The sequence below is a fragment of the Haemaphysalis longicornis genome, unplaced genomic scaffold (genome assembly GCF_048455015.1).
Source record: "Haemaphysalis longicornis isolate Haplotype H1 unplaced genomic scaffold, Haemaphysalis longicornis Haplotype H1 scaffold_3, whole genome shotgun sequence".
Classification (NCBI taxonomy): Eukaryota; Metazoa; Arthropoda; class Arachnida; order Ixodida; family Ixodidae; genus Haemaphysalis; species Haemaphysalis longicornis.
Window position 1 is genome coordinate 20,650,915 of NW_027526335.1, and position 13,750 is coordinate 20,664,664.

A 13,750-nucleotide genomic window follows, 5' to 3' on the forward strand; every position below is an offset into this window, starting at 1 on the left:
GGAGGGTGCTTGTTCGGTAGTACGCGAAAACTCCAAATACTCAGATTATGAGTGGGGGCGCTTGCACGGGATTTTACTGTACGCTACAGAATCTGTGAAAAAATTCTGGAACCTTAGAAGAGGACCCCTGGAAAACCTCATTTTAGAATCGGTGACACCTTCCTCTTTGTATCATTTTTTTATTTCGCTGCTTATTTGCTTCTGTGAGCACAATTTCGGCTATGTTGACGAGCGTTATTGCACCTTTGGCGCTGTTAGCAATAGCTGTTAATTGTCATATTCCTTATAAGCTGCCCATAAACTGCCAATAGACTGAAATATAGTGTGGTATGGCTAAGGACGTCATGCACAGGGGCGTAGACAAAGACGTGCGAAGAAATGAGGCCACATGTTTTGGACCAGAGAGCAGAGCCAATGTTTATTTGCACATTGATTCAACTTGCTTTCCTCTCTCGCGTCACTTCCAACTCCATAGATTCATCTGTTCTCTGTTAGCCACTCTACTTTTTCTCTCATACAAGGCACCCAAGACATCACTCTTGATAGATTAGGTCTTCGTCAGAAGTACACTCTTCTAAGTTAACAAGTGGAAGTACAGGTCATAAATACGACACACCAAATCACACCGTGTGGGCAGCTAACAAAAAATGTGAGAAGAAACGCGAGTGACCACAGCTAAGCTTCATCTGGGTAGGCAGAGCAAGCCTTTTGTTTTAGGTCTGTGCACGATGCAATAAAGATAAGGTTGTATATGATGGCGCAACGTTACCGCTTGATGATAGAGGTATAGCCGCAGCACTTGGGAGTAGGGCTGCATGCATGCCAAGCCCCCCCTTTTTTTTTGTTGGAGTGGGTGTGTTTTCTGGCATGCATAATGCATGGTTTTTGTTCTTTAGCACAGATTTTGGACATTTAACGAGCCAAGGCTGCCAGAGGCTGACTAGCAGTAGTAAGTGCCGTAAATAGTTCACCGCAAGACCAGATTATTTGGAATACATGCCATGTGCAAAGGCAGGAACTCCTCTTGTGACATTTGTGTCGCTAGTTAAATCCTCCTGAGAGCTCTAATGAGCACCCTGCCCACACATAGCAGACAGACGCTAATCTGAAGAGAAAAGGTTGTGGCAGTGCATACTGCTGTGCAAATGAAGCTTCACATTGTTGAAGATGGGCCATGGCAGGTGCCACATTCTAGTGGCCAAACTTGTCATGAGGACTGAACTCGGAGTTTCAAAATAGCCAGGCCTATATTACTGTTTGCTTTAAAACTTGGCTTTAAGGTGAACTGATGCTGAGGGATAAATTCCTGAGAACTTGGCACTGTTTCAGGTTGCAGGCTGTTCTCGTTGGAAGCTATGTCATTTGCGCACCAATATGCAGAGCTTCTGAAGTTTGTGAGCCCAGAGCTCTTGCCACAGGATTGGATGTGCGACGAAAAATTGTGCAAAACACAACCTGCAACAATGCGTGCTGTGCGAAAAAAGGTTTGTTCAACAACATGCAGAAGAGCGAAAGACACCGAAGGAGCACGCACAGACAAGCTCGGTCACAAGACGATAAATTGATACCAAAGAACGGAAATAGGTCACAGTGCACAAGCATGCGCGAGAACGATCAAGCAACACAAAGCACGACTAGATTTGCTGGAGTACACGGAGCAAAGAGCGGAAACCACAATCTCTGCACTTTTTTTCACCACTTCCTCTGCTGCTCACTTATAACTGTTATTTCCTTTCGTGGCCTTGTTTGCCTCACATACATTTTCAAGTGCTTTGCGGTATAGACTGCGTAGTTACCTCAACAACTCTTAGACCTGCAGTTAGGAATGCCGCAAACCGTGTATGTCACACCTGAAAAGGAAAATCAGTTGTAATGAAAATGAAGGGCAATCGGACACCTGACATTCCCTATTGCCAAAAAACAAAGGGCAGACCGATAAATGATTAAACTGAATAAAATCGAACTGCAGAGAATTTGGATGATAAATTTACTCCAACAGAGTTTGTTGCTTGCCTGAATGGCTGTAAATTACCTTTCATGTTCCTAATGATGCCAGTTATTAAAGCTGTAAGGTACGTTTTTAAGTAAAGCTGTACAAAAAATTAAACAAGTCAGTTTGTCTGAAAGCATGTAGTATTCCATATCAGTGTCTGCCTAGAACAAAAAATTAACCGGCAAATACAGAGTTCTGCACGGGAGGTATTTACACTTTAGAAAAGGCCTCCCCTCATTCCCGAGCTGTAACTGCAAAAGTTCGATCTAAGCTGCTCAGCAAAGGCAAGGGCGGTGAAGCTGCAAGCATCTGTTGGCGTACTAAGCTAAAAAAACCCGAGTGCACACAGCTTGCAGATTTGCTGGTCCACAGTTTCATCACATGATCTGTGCACTCGATATCACCAGTGTACGGTAATCACCGTACATCCTACTGCTGTCTTGACTGTACTCGCTAAAGGTTGCATTTACTAGTATTGATTAAAAACTTCCAACTTTTGAAACTTTTTCAACCTGTACGTCCTTCTAAGTGATCGCTCTCAAGTGAACCGAAAGTGCACAGCATCATGCTGAAAGGAAAAACATGGCATATAATTGAAATTCATGCCATTGCTTCTTCGTGTGCAAGCCAGAACAATCTTTCATTGCTGAAGTGAACCCAAGAGCAATTCCTAATGGCTGAAAAGGAGGAATCATAATAATGAAAGTATTTCGATTGAAAATGCACTGTTTCATTTCTCAATGTTCCGAGGTTTGTGCGGATTTAGTGATTTAAGAGCCGTGCAGGTTTAAGTAGTAGGCACACAGGGTGAATGACGAATTGCCATGTTCTGTTGCAATTAATGATTCGAACACGTTTCTACCTCTTTGTACTAATGAGAATTAAAAATGAAGTGCCTGCAGGTTAAGACACATTACTGGTTTGCCAGATTACAAGCAATTTTCTTTTTTCGTAGAAAGGGCTCTTCACCCTTTGCTAATATAGCTGAATAGATGCCAAATCCCGTTCCTGTGTGCTTGCACTGAAAGAAAATCTTTCAGTTGTGCCGTTCCAGTCAAGCTTGTCTTGAACACTATAAGTTAATGCAAATACAAGATTGCATACATTCCTGACACCCGAGACAAAATGTGTGTCTAATTTCATTTGCCATCTTTCGAGCCGGTGCAACACAAAAAAACATTGTTCACGTTGCAGTTTTCTTTTTTCGCTCAGATTTATGAACTGCGCTGTTGATCAAAGAAGAAGAGGCTCCTATAACGATGCAGACTTGCGGGAAAGCTCTCTGAGATGTATATACCTCTCCCACACTTTGAATCCCCGTTTGTTAGGGAAAAAAAAATACAAGGGCAGCAGCGAAAGAATAACACATTGCCATAGTAGTAGCACACAACACAAAAACAAAAGGCGCCACACTTTAAGCGCCACAGCTATAATACAGGTTTTGCTTTACAGCAGGCCCCAGGCATGTGGGCACCACGTCAGCTCTAGTGTTGACACCATAAGGTAACTGCCCACGCCTTTTACCTTCGTGTTTATTAAGTACCTCACAACACTTACTCCCAACAGTGCATATTGGTCAAAAGCACACCAGAAATGAAATAAAACAACTGAAAAGCATTTTCCCGTGGCTCCGTCGTAACGGTGGAAACGCCATATTTGAGATCCGCGGGATATGTTTATTTACAGGTTGCGTCGTCACATGGCAACACGCATAGTTTGCATATATGCACTAAAAGTGACTGAACGTGATCGGTGTTACGGATGAGTCAATGATTGTACGTTCCACCCAGCTGGCATTACAGACATTACACCACACACGCAACTGGCTGCCGCTTGCCTGCAATGAGACCCCACGGTTCAAAACACTCGGGAATGCTCGTATTTGTATGGTTGCTTACAAATACTCAGAGCGGCAGCTTGTGCGTGATGGCTGGCTCTTCCCTTTCACTTGCTGCACTTTTGCTAAAACGGAGCCGTAATACTACGTCCTAGACCTCAATAGCTATACTAGCTGATGTACCTTGTCAGAAGGCTATGCGAGTACCAACTTCGTGTACAAAGGCAGTTTCCGCTCAGGCTTGGCAACAGTTATCATGTGTCCCCCTGTATCACGTGTGTATACTGATAAGAGCAACGTGCTGTTACATGTCAACATTACATTGGGAAACACGCATTAGGAATGGCTGGACGTGGAAAATGGCTGGTATTGCAATGGTGCCGATAAGTCAAGACTCCGTAAATGGTCCAGGGGCTAACCTCTTAAAGCTAAATGAGGAGGCCTCGTTTAATGAAGAGTGCTGGAAATGGCTTCTCCAACAGTTTTTTTTTCTTAAAGGTTTTTTGGTACACACTTCTGCGATTGTTATGTGTTAGAAAGCTCTTTTCAGCAGTCTACATGTAACGCAACACTGGAATTTTGACCAAACCGAAAACGTTGCTGCCGGCTTATCCGCATAAAATTTGCGGATAACCTGCGACATAGGTCAGGGAAGGACATTAGCGCTAAGACTCAAATTAAAGGCGCAAATTTTAAGGACAGCAGGTTAAGCACTATACACCAATAAAATTGACCAGGGTCCCCGAGACGAATGTAAAGCTTGTCTCACCGCAACTGATATCCGCCGCTCAAGGGCCTCGGATATCGTGCAACATAACCCTGTCGTCAATAAGTCAAAAATTGAGTGACCAGACAATGATGCCACCCCTACAGCTTGGAGCCTAGCAGCGCGTGCGTCGAAGTGGTCACCTGTCAAGCAGCCAAGTCAAACCTTGTTTCCCAGGGTATGTACACTGCTCCTTGTATCATAAATGCTGCATGCCCTAAACCTGGGCAAGTTACAGAGAAGCGGCGCTTATACAGGAGTCGGCCAATGGGAAACAAGAAGCTCTCTTGTATGGTGGAACATCTATCCGAAATGCAGCAGCAGGTAATTGATACACAGCGGCGACGTCTTCGAGATGGATGCTACTGGTCGGTCCCGCTATCATCTGCCTTGGCCAAGGTGGCGTCACAGGATGGGTGGCAGGAAGGTGCCGGAGTCCTGGAGAGGATCGCCGTGGAACTTGTGACCATTGCTGCTACTTCTGCAGTTGTTAGAGGTGCTGGGCAAGACAGCTGTTGTGCAGGAAGGAACAGAACATGTCATAGGGCAGGTTATGTGTTTTGAGCAACTATGTACAGGCACAAAGAAGTGGCAAGGCTTAGCGAAAAGCAGGACAATACTGTACGTGGGATTTAGTAGTCATGAGAATATGCAGTGGTGGCAATGAGGAGCCATCAAACCACATAAATAACAGGGCCTGCATTGCACGGGCAGCAGGCCTGTTACAATGAAGACCCAGTTTTCTAAGTCACTCGTATTAGAAGAGTGCGTAGACATAAAGTTGCCTTTGGCCAAAACGAAATCGGGAAAAGGTGTTTGTTTTTGTGTCATCCACTGATGTGAGAAACAAATGTATGGAAAAAATTCTCTTGCCCTAATACCAGGAAAGGTACCCTGAAGCATTTCTGGATTTGGAGCACATGAATTCGTCGCAGCTATTGCTTGTTCAGGTCATAGAAAGCAGCCTGAGCAGTATTTTCTCACTAACACTGCCCCTCTTTTTTTGCTGCTGTGGCAAATTAGCTCAATGAAAGACTGTTGTATGCATATCCGTGATTTTAATGCATTACTATTTAGTCGCACAATGCTTTTCTCCTACTCATAATGCCTATCCATTGGGGGATTGGCCATGTGCATAGATAGAACATTGTCTCTCGTTGCTGTTTGTGTATGCGTAGAAAGCATTTGCAGCCATCCCTACCACACATAATTGGAGCACAGCAATTTATGCTAAACGAGGCATTCTTTCTGCATCTTGTAACAATAAGGGTAAACTATGTAATTTGCAAGCATTATTTCAGTTGTATACTTAGACGTAAGAAATTAGCAGGCACCATAGCTATACAGTCTGCAAGCGTAATTCAAGCCCTATGTTTGGACACAGCAGAGAGGGAAGTTGTGATCTGCAATAAAATATCCCTGCTACACTGCCTTGGAAAGACTGAACGAAAGTAAAGGAAGACAAAAGTGAAGTTGTCCAGCTTGCAAGAGCCTCTGAGGAATAGTGCTACATATCTGCCTTAAGGCTTCATGCTGCCACAAGTCGTGACTGCATGTGTTATAATCATACAAATAGTACCTTTGTCTTGCCTAAGTTTTCGTGCCCAAGCCATTTCTTAAGTGCTATATAAACAAAAAGCTTGAATTTCGACCACAGTTAGTTTGTTTCGAAAGCCCGTGGTCCTTTTTAATTTCTTGCCCAAGCCAGCCAATCGCACAAGTTTGTGCCACCTGTGATGCCAGTGTGGGAGATATGGGAAAATAGTAGGGAGCACCGCATTTTGTCTTGCTTTCCTGACTGCCTTGCTTAGTTGAATGCAGTGTGCATTAGAAGTGACATGTTTGTTTTTTAGGCATGGCACCATTTCCAATGGAGCACAGTTGCATGCTGCCTTTATATAAACTCCTTGAGATTACCAGTGAAGGCAATACTTGGCAGAAAACAACTCCCCCTATGTCTCCCATTATACCAATATCTTCCTGTTACTAAGCACTGACTAAATAGAGCATGGTATGATGCACAGACGTGCCAATAAAAGAGGGTTCTCAGAGCTTTCTTTTATCCAATCAAGGTTGTTCACTGTGTCCACTGCCTTTTGTTCTTTAACCCTGTTTCTCCTCTTTCCTCTCCCATGTACCACCTCCAGAACAATTTTAACATGTCAGGGACAAAGCACAGCATTTTTGGTAGAAATTCCAGGCAGTGTAGCAGCATGTGCAAGCTGTTAATAACTTTAATACAAAGCCATGTGACACGATTGAGATTGGACAATAAAGCATAGAACACGTTAGAACAGTAGTAGAATGAGGACAGGGCAAAAGAACACAAAGGAGACAATATGCTGTGTCTGTTGCATCTTGACTGCTCGTTTAACTGCCATGCCTTCAAACTTCTGTTTGCATTACATACCTAGGTGTGCATGCCCGTTTTAGCACCGTCTCTTACACAGGGCTCCACACTATGAGAGCGGGGTCCTTTCATTTGCAAGCCTATTTGTTTTAGGCAACACAAAGGCCTGAAAAAGTTTGCGGAATTCCTAATGGTGGTTCTTCTGCAGGCAGTTTGGGGTTACAATAGAGACCATCTCTGAGGACTCACGCGACTCCTCGGATGATGCGCTCGTATCACAGCTCGACGTGGTGGCTTTCCTCTGCTCCGTGATCTTCTGCTCGGTCGGCCTCGCACACTTGTAGACCTTGTACGAGTTCGACAAACTGCCTGCAGCGTGCACAAAGAGGGAGGAAGACGGACAACGTTTCCCAAAAGAGAAAGGCATCGAGCAGCGAACAGGCAGGATTAGCTGCAGTCTATGCACCGAGAATGACACTCTGGAAATGATGTACATGAAACGTCTCCCGGCCATTCAAAATTTTTCCCGGGGTCATATCTCGCCTATGGCGCTCAAAATTCTCAAAATCCACCAGAGGACTCAGTGGAGCTCATATGGACCCCAGCCCACACTTGCATGGAGGGGAATGAAACCACACGCGTTATGGCTCGCGAACTCGCACACTGCACCGGCGTGAGTATCTTTCCTCACCACAGGGTGTGCTCTGCCAGAGACCGACTAATCACATTTAATGACACAACAGAGCACTGCCGCCTCCCGCATTGACGATTTCTCCCACCTCATCCATCCCTTACGATAAGCCTGGCGCGTATTTGGTGGCTCTTGCAGACGGACGCCTTCCCAAGCAGAGCTCGCCTCCACCACATCCATTTGACAGAATTCCCTTCGTCAGCATGCCCCCTGTGTGAGGGGCACGCCTGACTAAGTCATTCCATATGGGAGTGCCCCCAAGACCCCTTCCCTCTAATCACCAGTAGCGAGCAGTGGAGGGAGGCATTGGGTAGCTCCGACTGCACTACACAAGAAGCCCTGGTCAAAAAAGCCACCGGAGCCGCCACCAGCCTTAGGTCGATGGCCACCGCGCTTCTCTGACCACTTGCTGGAATAAAGTTTTCTCCTCCACCTCCCCTTCCTAGATAACATCAAAGGATTGCAAGGGATGTTAAAAAAAAAAAATGAACTATTGACTCTCATTCAAATGCTAGTGCACAAATGTGCTTATAATGACCTGTACTTCTTGAGTCGACAAAAGGAGTGTCCTTGAGTGACAAAAGGATTGTGCAAGAAACATTACGGCTCTTTTTTACCTGGGAAACCACACCAGCTTAAGGCCTCAGTGCTACGGGTGTGGCTGTGCATTGTTTGGGAGAAAGCGGAAAGTTGATGAGGGAACATGCTGTCCACACTTGCCAGTCTCTGTTTCCTTGACCGTGATGGCCTGCACTGTCTTGTACATTTGCCTCGAGTCCTTGGGCATGGCCAGCCAGGAATGCCTCAGTGCCTCGTCAGGGGTCACCCGGGTCTCGGGGTTCCACCTGTGACGTGGGAAAGGATGAGCATGTCCGTCGCTGGTTGCTTGTGTCCGCAAGCACACACTGGCAATATTGGCATACACGTGACCTGATACATGTAGTGGTCAAGCAACCAGTCAGTCCCTGTGTTTCAGTGATCAATTTCCCAATCATCTGTATATAATCAATTTGCGAATCGTCTGTATTTGACATGCTTTCTCTACAAATATTCTGCACACAAAAATTTAGTCATGCTTTTTTTGTTGTTATGTGTCATTTTTTACCTCACCGAATACAGTTCACCTAGAGAGTAATTATTTTGAACTGGACATCTCGTATTTCTTTTTACAGCGAAGCTGTTTAGAAAATTGTAATTTTTCGTGTCCGCAGTTACAAATAGGGCCTCGCGACGACCATCCGGCAGTTAACAAAGCCAAGAAAATGCCGAGCGCTCGTGTGTGTGTGTGTGTGCCTCGGGGCGACCGCCCAGCGCCCTTGGCGTACTTGTGCAAGCACAGCATACCCACGTAGGGGGATTGGCACACATTGGAAAAAAATAAATAAAAAAAAAGCAACTCCCACCTCCCCTCGCGGGAACCCCTGTGTAGATGCGACGCATAGGCGGAGCGGCGAAGGGACTGCGTTTTATAGCGCGCATAACGTTGAGGGGACTGCGTAAGCCGGTCCCAGTCGATGACGAAGTTGGCGTACTTGTAAAGCGACGTGAACTCTAGGTGTTTGAGCCAAGCGTGGATGTTGCTTCGCCGGAGAACGGCACACCGGTTATATGCGCAGCGCGCCCGAAGGAGAGGAAACCGCGGAAGAGAGAGTACTGCACATGCGCCGGCCCCAGCGCGTCTGCCGCGGCTATGACGCAACGTGCCGCGGCTATGACGCAACACAATCCACTTTATTCCAATCCAATCGAATCCAATCCAATGCACCTCGCGAGAGAGTGTTCGCTATCGGAGAGGAGAGGGGGTGAGCGGCGGAGAGCGCAGCTGGCGCGGCGAGGAGAATGGGGGAGGGGTGGACAACGACGACGACGACGACGCCGGAGGGACAAGGCGAGTGAATCAGATGCTCTGCATCTAAAATAAAAACCTCCAGCGTTTGTCGTAATTGTGGCAACACTTGCTAGGAACGAGAAAGACTACAGCGTCCACCGTAATTGTGGCAACACTTGCTCTGAATGAGAAAGACACGTCCTAGCGTGCGCCCCTCCGAAGTGATATCCAATGATTATCACTTCCAAAAAATGAAAGCTCACACTTATAGCAACAATGACGGAGGAAAGGTCGTTGAGGCAGCAAAGAAGCAAATCGGCTGCAATCGTGGACTTAAACCTTCTTGATGGTCGTGAAGGTTGCGTACAACTTCGATACCTTCAAGTCTTGCACGTTGGTGTGGGCTTCCTTCATTTTTTTGGTATATTATTGCAATACTCTGCACAAAGTTGCGTCAATAACCGGATCGGTAACTGTCTGCGTACTTTCTCACTCTGCACGTCTTCTGCACGTGCATGTGACGAACTGGGAATATGTGAAATGGCAGTGCAACAGTGCTACTTCAAAGTGCGTTGAGCATTAAAAAGACGGTAGGGGAAGATAAATAAGGACCAGTACTCACACGAGGCAGAGAGAGAGAAAATCGACGAACTCCTCGTCGTTGCAGCCTAAAGCAGCGGCCAGCGTTTTGGAATTGGGTTTACGCTTCTTTCCTTTGCTGTTCTGAGCCACACGAGGAACATTCTTCGAATCTGCGGCCAAAGAAAGGTGGAGAACAAGAAATGAACACACGCCTTCTATTTTCCCTTTCCTTTTTAAATATCTTGCACATAAACATGAAGCTCAAATTGAAGGAGATAAGTAGCCACCTGTTTTCACCTGACACAAAACCACTTTAGCTGTGCAATATCTTAGCCATATGCTCGCCCTGGTGATATGTGAATAGTGACAAGCAAACTTTTGATTTTGTACAAGCAAAGTGGAGCAGCAATTAAATTTTTACTGTCTAGTGAACTACCGTATAATGCGGAATATAGGTCGAGGCGGAATATAGGTCGACCCCCTTACCTTGTCGCCGAAAAATGCAAAAAAAATAATTAGGTACCAACCATTGTTTTATTGAGACTATAACTTGTTTCGTCTCAGATTACTCATTTAAAACCATCTGAAGTATCGTCGGACGAGTGCTTGTGGCTCGCTGTCGCCCACACAGCAGGTCGTCCTCGGTGCAGTCCAGGGAATTGCTTATGCAGCACTTCTTAAACATTTGCAAGACCATGTCATCGTGAAGCGAGCGCAAAGCATGGGACACTCGTGTGCAGACCGTAGCGACAGCCAGTCTGTGCAGGCGGTCAGCAAACATCTTGGGGTATCCATTCGTAGAGACATCGCACGACGCTAGCGGACGAAATTTGCCCCTTTGTACAGCAGCACAGGTGCACAGAGCAGCGCCCATGAAGCGAGGTCGTCCGAGCGTTGCATACCCAGAGCTGCCCCTTCAGCTAACGCCGCTAGCAACACTTCTTGGTGATACCGAACTGGCACAAGGCAGACGCGTCATTGGCCTTGGAAAACCCCCACCCTTTCTTTAAATGCTGCTGTGAACTGGCACCAAGTGCCTAAACTCATTTTGAGCAAGAAGAAAATAGCACGCACACACTCGCCGACCGCGAGAGAAGCAACAAAACAAAGATGGCGTCGTGTCCGAGATTGATGGTGGTGGCGATGGTGCCTTTGGGGTTTGGATGGGCTCGATGGGCTGCCCGGTCGCCAGATGACAACTGCCAAATGACCGCAATATAGGTCGAGGGGTGACTTTTCGGCAAATTATTCTGTAAAAAATCTCGACCTATATTCCGCATTATACGGTAATCACAGATTTAAATCAACAGATTGGAATTGTCAATTAGTTGTAATTCATGGGAATTTTTTATAATTATTCAGTTTGTTAACCGTTTTGTCAAGCCATGGCCAACCTCACCATGGGTATGCACAAATTTGTGGGCATGTTTAATGAATGTCCACACGGGTGCACAAAATTTCATTTTCAGGAGTTGTCGATTGAATTGATTAGTTGATTAATTGATTGACTGATCGAAATGACTTATTTGAATCACTCGTTCACCAAGTCTAGGCCAATTGGTGCCTGTAGGCATGTGAGAACAAGCTGCGCAATGTATATGTGTAGCCGCTGGTTTGTACCCAGCTGAAGCACACCTCAACAAGTCTACACATGCCACACATTCACCGAGCATATCTGCACACCTGCCTGCAATGTTGGGGGCAAAATACGTTCGAGCGGACGCTGCACGTACCAAAGAAGAGCCTCCTACGCGAGGCCAGCTCGAGCACGGCGGCCGGGGGAGCGCCAAGCACCTCCATGATGCACGCCAGCTGGTCAGCTTCGTGCTCGCCCGGGAAAAGGGGAAAACCCGTGTAGAGCTCAGCGAGGATGCAACCCAGGCTCCAGATGTCGATGGCCGTTCCGTACGGCAGCCCCAGGATCACCTGCTCGGTCAGGGGGATCATCGGCCCTGTTTCATTCGCCTCTGATAACTGGCCCAACTTCACTCCTACCCCAACAAAACGTTTTTCTATAGAAAAAAAGCTCACAAATACAGAAAAAAGTTTCTCATTTACTGCTGTTGTGTCAGGAGTGACGTCATTAGTACCAAAAACAGAGTAATCAGCGTGCCAACTCCATAGTAGCATTCAAACAGTGAGATCAAACTAAAGCAGACGCAGCATGGCAATCACACAATCATGATTACTAACGATATCTCTTACCAATGGCTGTTAAAGATGTAAAAGTTAGTCCATAGTGAAGTCGTAGGAGCAGTCTGAGAGAGTGGCTGCTACTCTTTCATCTGTTTCCTTATTATCTAGCTTAATTGTTTCAAGTTTGTGTTTGGATTAGCGTGATTACCCGCCGCGGTGGCTCAGTGGCTAAGGCGTTGCGCTGCTGAGCACGAGGTCGCGGGTTCGATTCCCGGCCGCGGCGGTCGCTTTTCTGATGGAGGCGAAAAGCAAAAACGCCCGTGTGTACGAGATTTCGGCGCACGATAAAGATCCCCAGGTGGTCAAAATTAATCCGGAGCCCTCCACTACGGCGCGCCTCATCGCCTGCGTTGCGTCGGCGCGTTAAACCCTACAATCAATCAAATCAAATCAACGGATTAGCGTGATTGCTGTCATGATGTGGGAATTTTTCGAATAAACCGAACTTTTACTTGGTCTTCACAGGCAGCAGTGAAGTGAGCAACTGTGCTCTTCTTTAAAGCCTCGAGAAATTAGTTGTCGTCATGCACTGCGCATAACTTGCCTGAAGAGCCAGGCCTCAAAATAGCAGTGGTGGCATTTAGCGCATTAACTCTTGTATTACGAGCTTGCGTGGGCTAGTTGGATGCAGCTCTCAGCAACCAGACATTAGCCAGGTCTCTCCTGGGAGAGGTTTTGGGATGTTTAGTATTTTGCAAACAATGAGTGCAGCAGTGGGAGGAAGGGGGGGGGAGGTAGTTTAGGATGAATTTAGTGTCACTTTTAAGAGGCTCTGTGTTTCATACCTGATGAATGTGACTTGTATGTCGACTCACCCTACTGCATGTACAACTCACAAGATAGCACTGAGTGTTGCAGGGAATGAGAAACTTTTGTTTAATTTAATTTTACTGGCCACGTAAAGATGGGTGTGGTTCAGAAGACATGGCTGTTGGAAGCAGTTGGCCTTTGCTAGGGAAAGAGTTGGTTGACATATGAAAGGTCAAGGACACCGAAATGCGAAGTCACTGATGAACATGTCTGCTAAACAGTGCGATGCCTGAGCATCCTGCGGCACTCTCACCAACATCATTTTGCGTGCTTTCTTCCAGGCATGAAAAGAGACGTGATAAGAACTGACCTCTGGCGAGCGGTAGAACCTGGACTGGATGTACGTGTAGATCCTTTGGTGCGTGAAACAGGAGCTGCCGAAGTCTATCACCTTCAGTGCGCTGCTGCCCCTCTGCTTGAGGAGGATGTTTTCCTGCAGGTGGGCAAATAACAGGAACACAGTGGGATTACACATCCCAGCAGAGTACGTGTTTCAAGGGGGCAATCAAACATCAGAAGCTGGCCAATTGTGGCCGAAAGCTGCCCTCGTATCTTGTAAATGAGCGTGCTGTGAAGGAAACTATGAACAGGAAAAAAATGTCGTGCAAAGTGGAATTGTGTGGATCTATTGATGAAAGTATTCAGGCTGCAAAGCTGGCAAACTATGTCGGGATTGAAGGTGTAACAGGTCCTTCTT

General features: G+C 46.4%; 2 protein-coding genes across 5 annotated transcripts in view; one reads left to right on the forward strand and one right to left on the reverse strand.

The window, feature by feature from the left end:
• The window catches only part of LOC144174101 (putative peptidyl-tRNA hydrolase 2), a 36,801-nt gene extending 23,330 nt beyond the window's left edge, over nt 1-13,471 (forward strand). The window contains exon 6 of the mRNA XM_077702554.1: nt 13,335-13,471. Coding sequence (XP_077558680.1) covers nt 13,335-13,340 — 6 coding nt within the window. The 3' untranslated portion in view covers nt 13,341-13,471. The remainder of the gene's footprint in view (nt 1-13,334) is intronic.
• Nucleotides 392-13,750, reverse strand: part of LOC144174100 (dual specificity tyrosine-phosphorylation-regulated kinase 4-like) — a 148,639-nt gene continuing 135,280 nt past the window's right edge. For all 4 annotated transcript variants that reach the window (XM_077702550.1, XM_077702551.1, XM_077702549.1 and 1 more), the window contains exons 8-13: nt 13,364-13,486; nt 11,781-11,973; nt 10,088-10,217; nt 8,354-8,482; nt 7,196-7,311; nt 392-5,108 (exon numbers count right to left, since the gene is read on the reverse strand). In XM_077702550.1, coding sequence (XP_077558676.1) covers nt 5,002-5,108; nt 7,196-7,311; nt 8,354-8,482; nt 10,088-10,217; nt 11,781-11,973; nt 13,364-13,486 — 798 coding nt within the window. In that variant the 3' untranslated portion in view covers nt 392-5,001. The remainder of the gene's footprint in view (nt 5,109-7,195; nt 7,312-8,353; nt 8,483-10,087; nt 10,218-11,780; nt 11,974-13,363; nt 13,487-13,750) is intronic.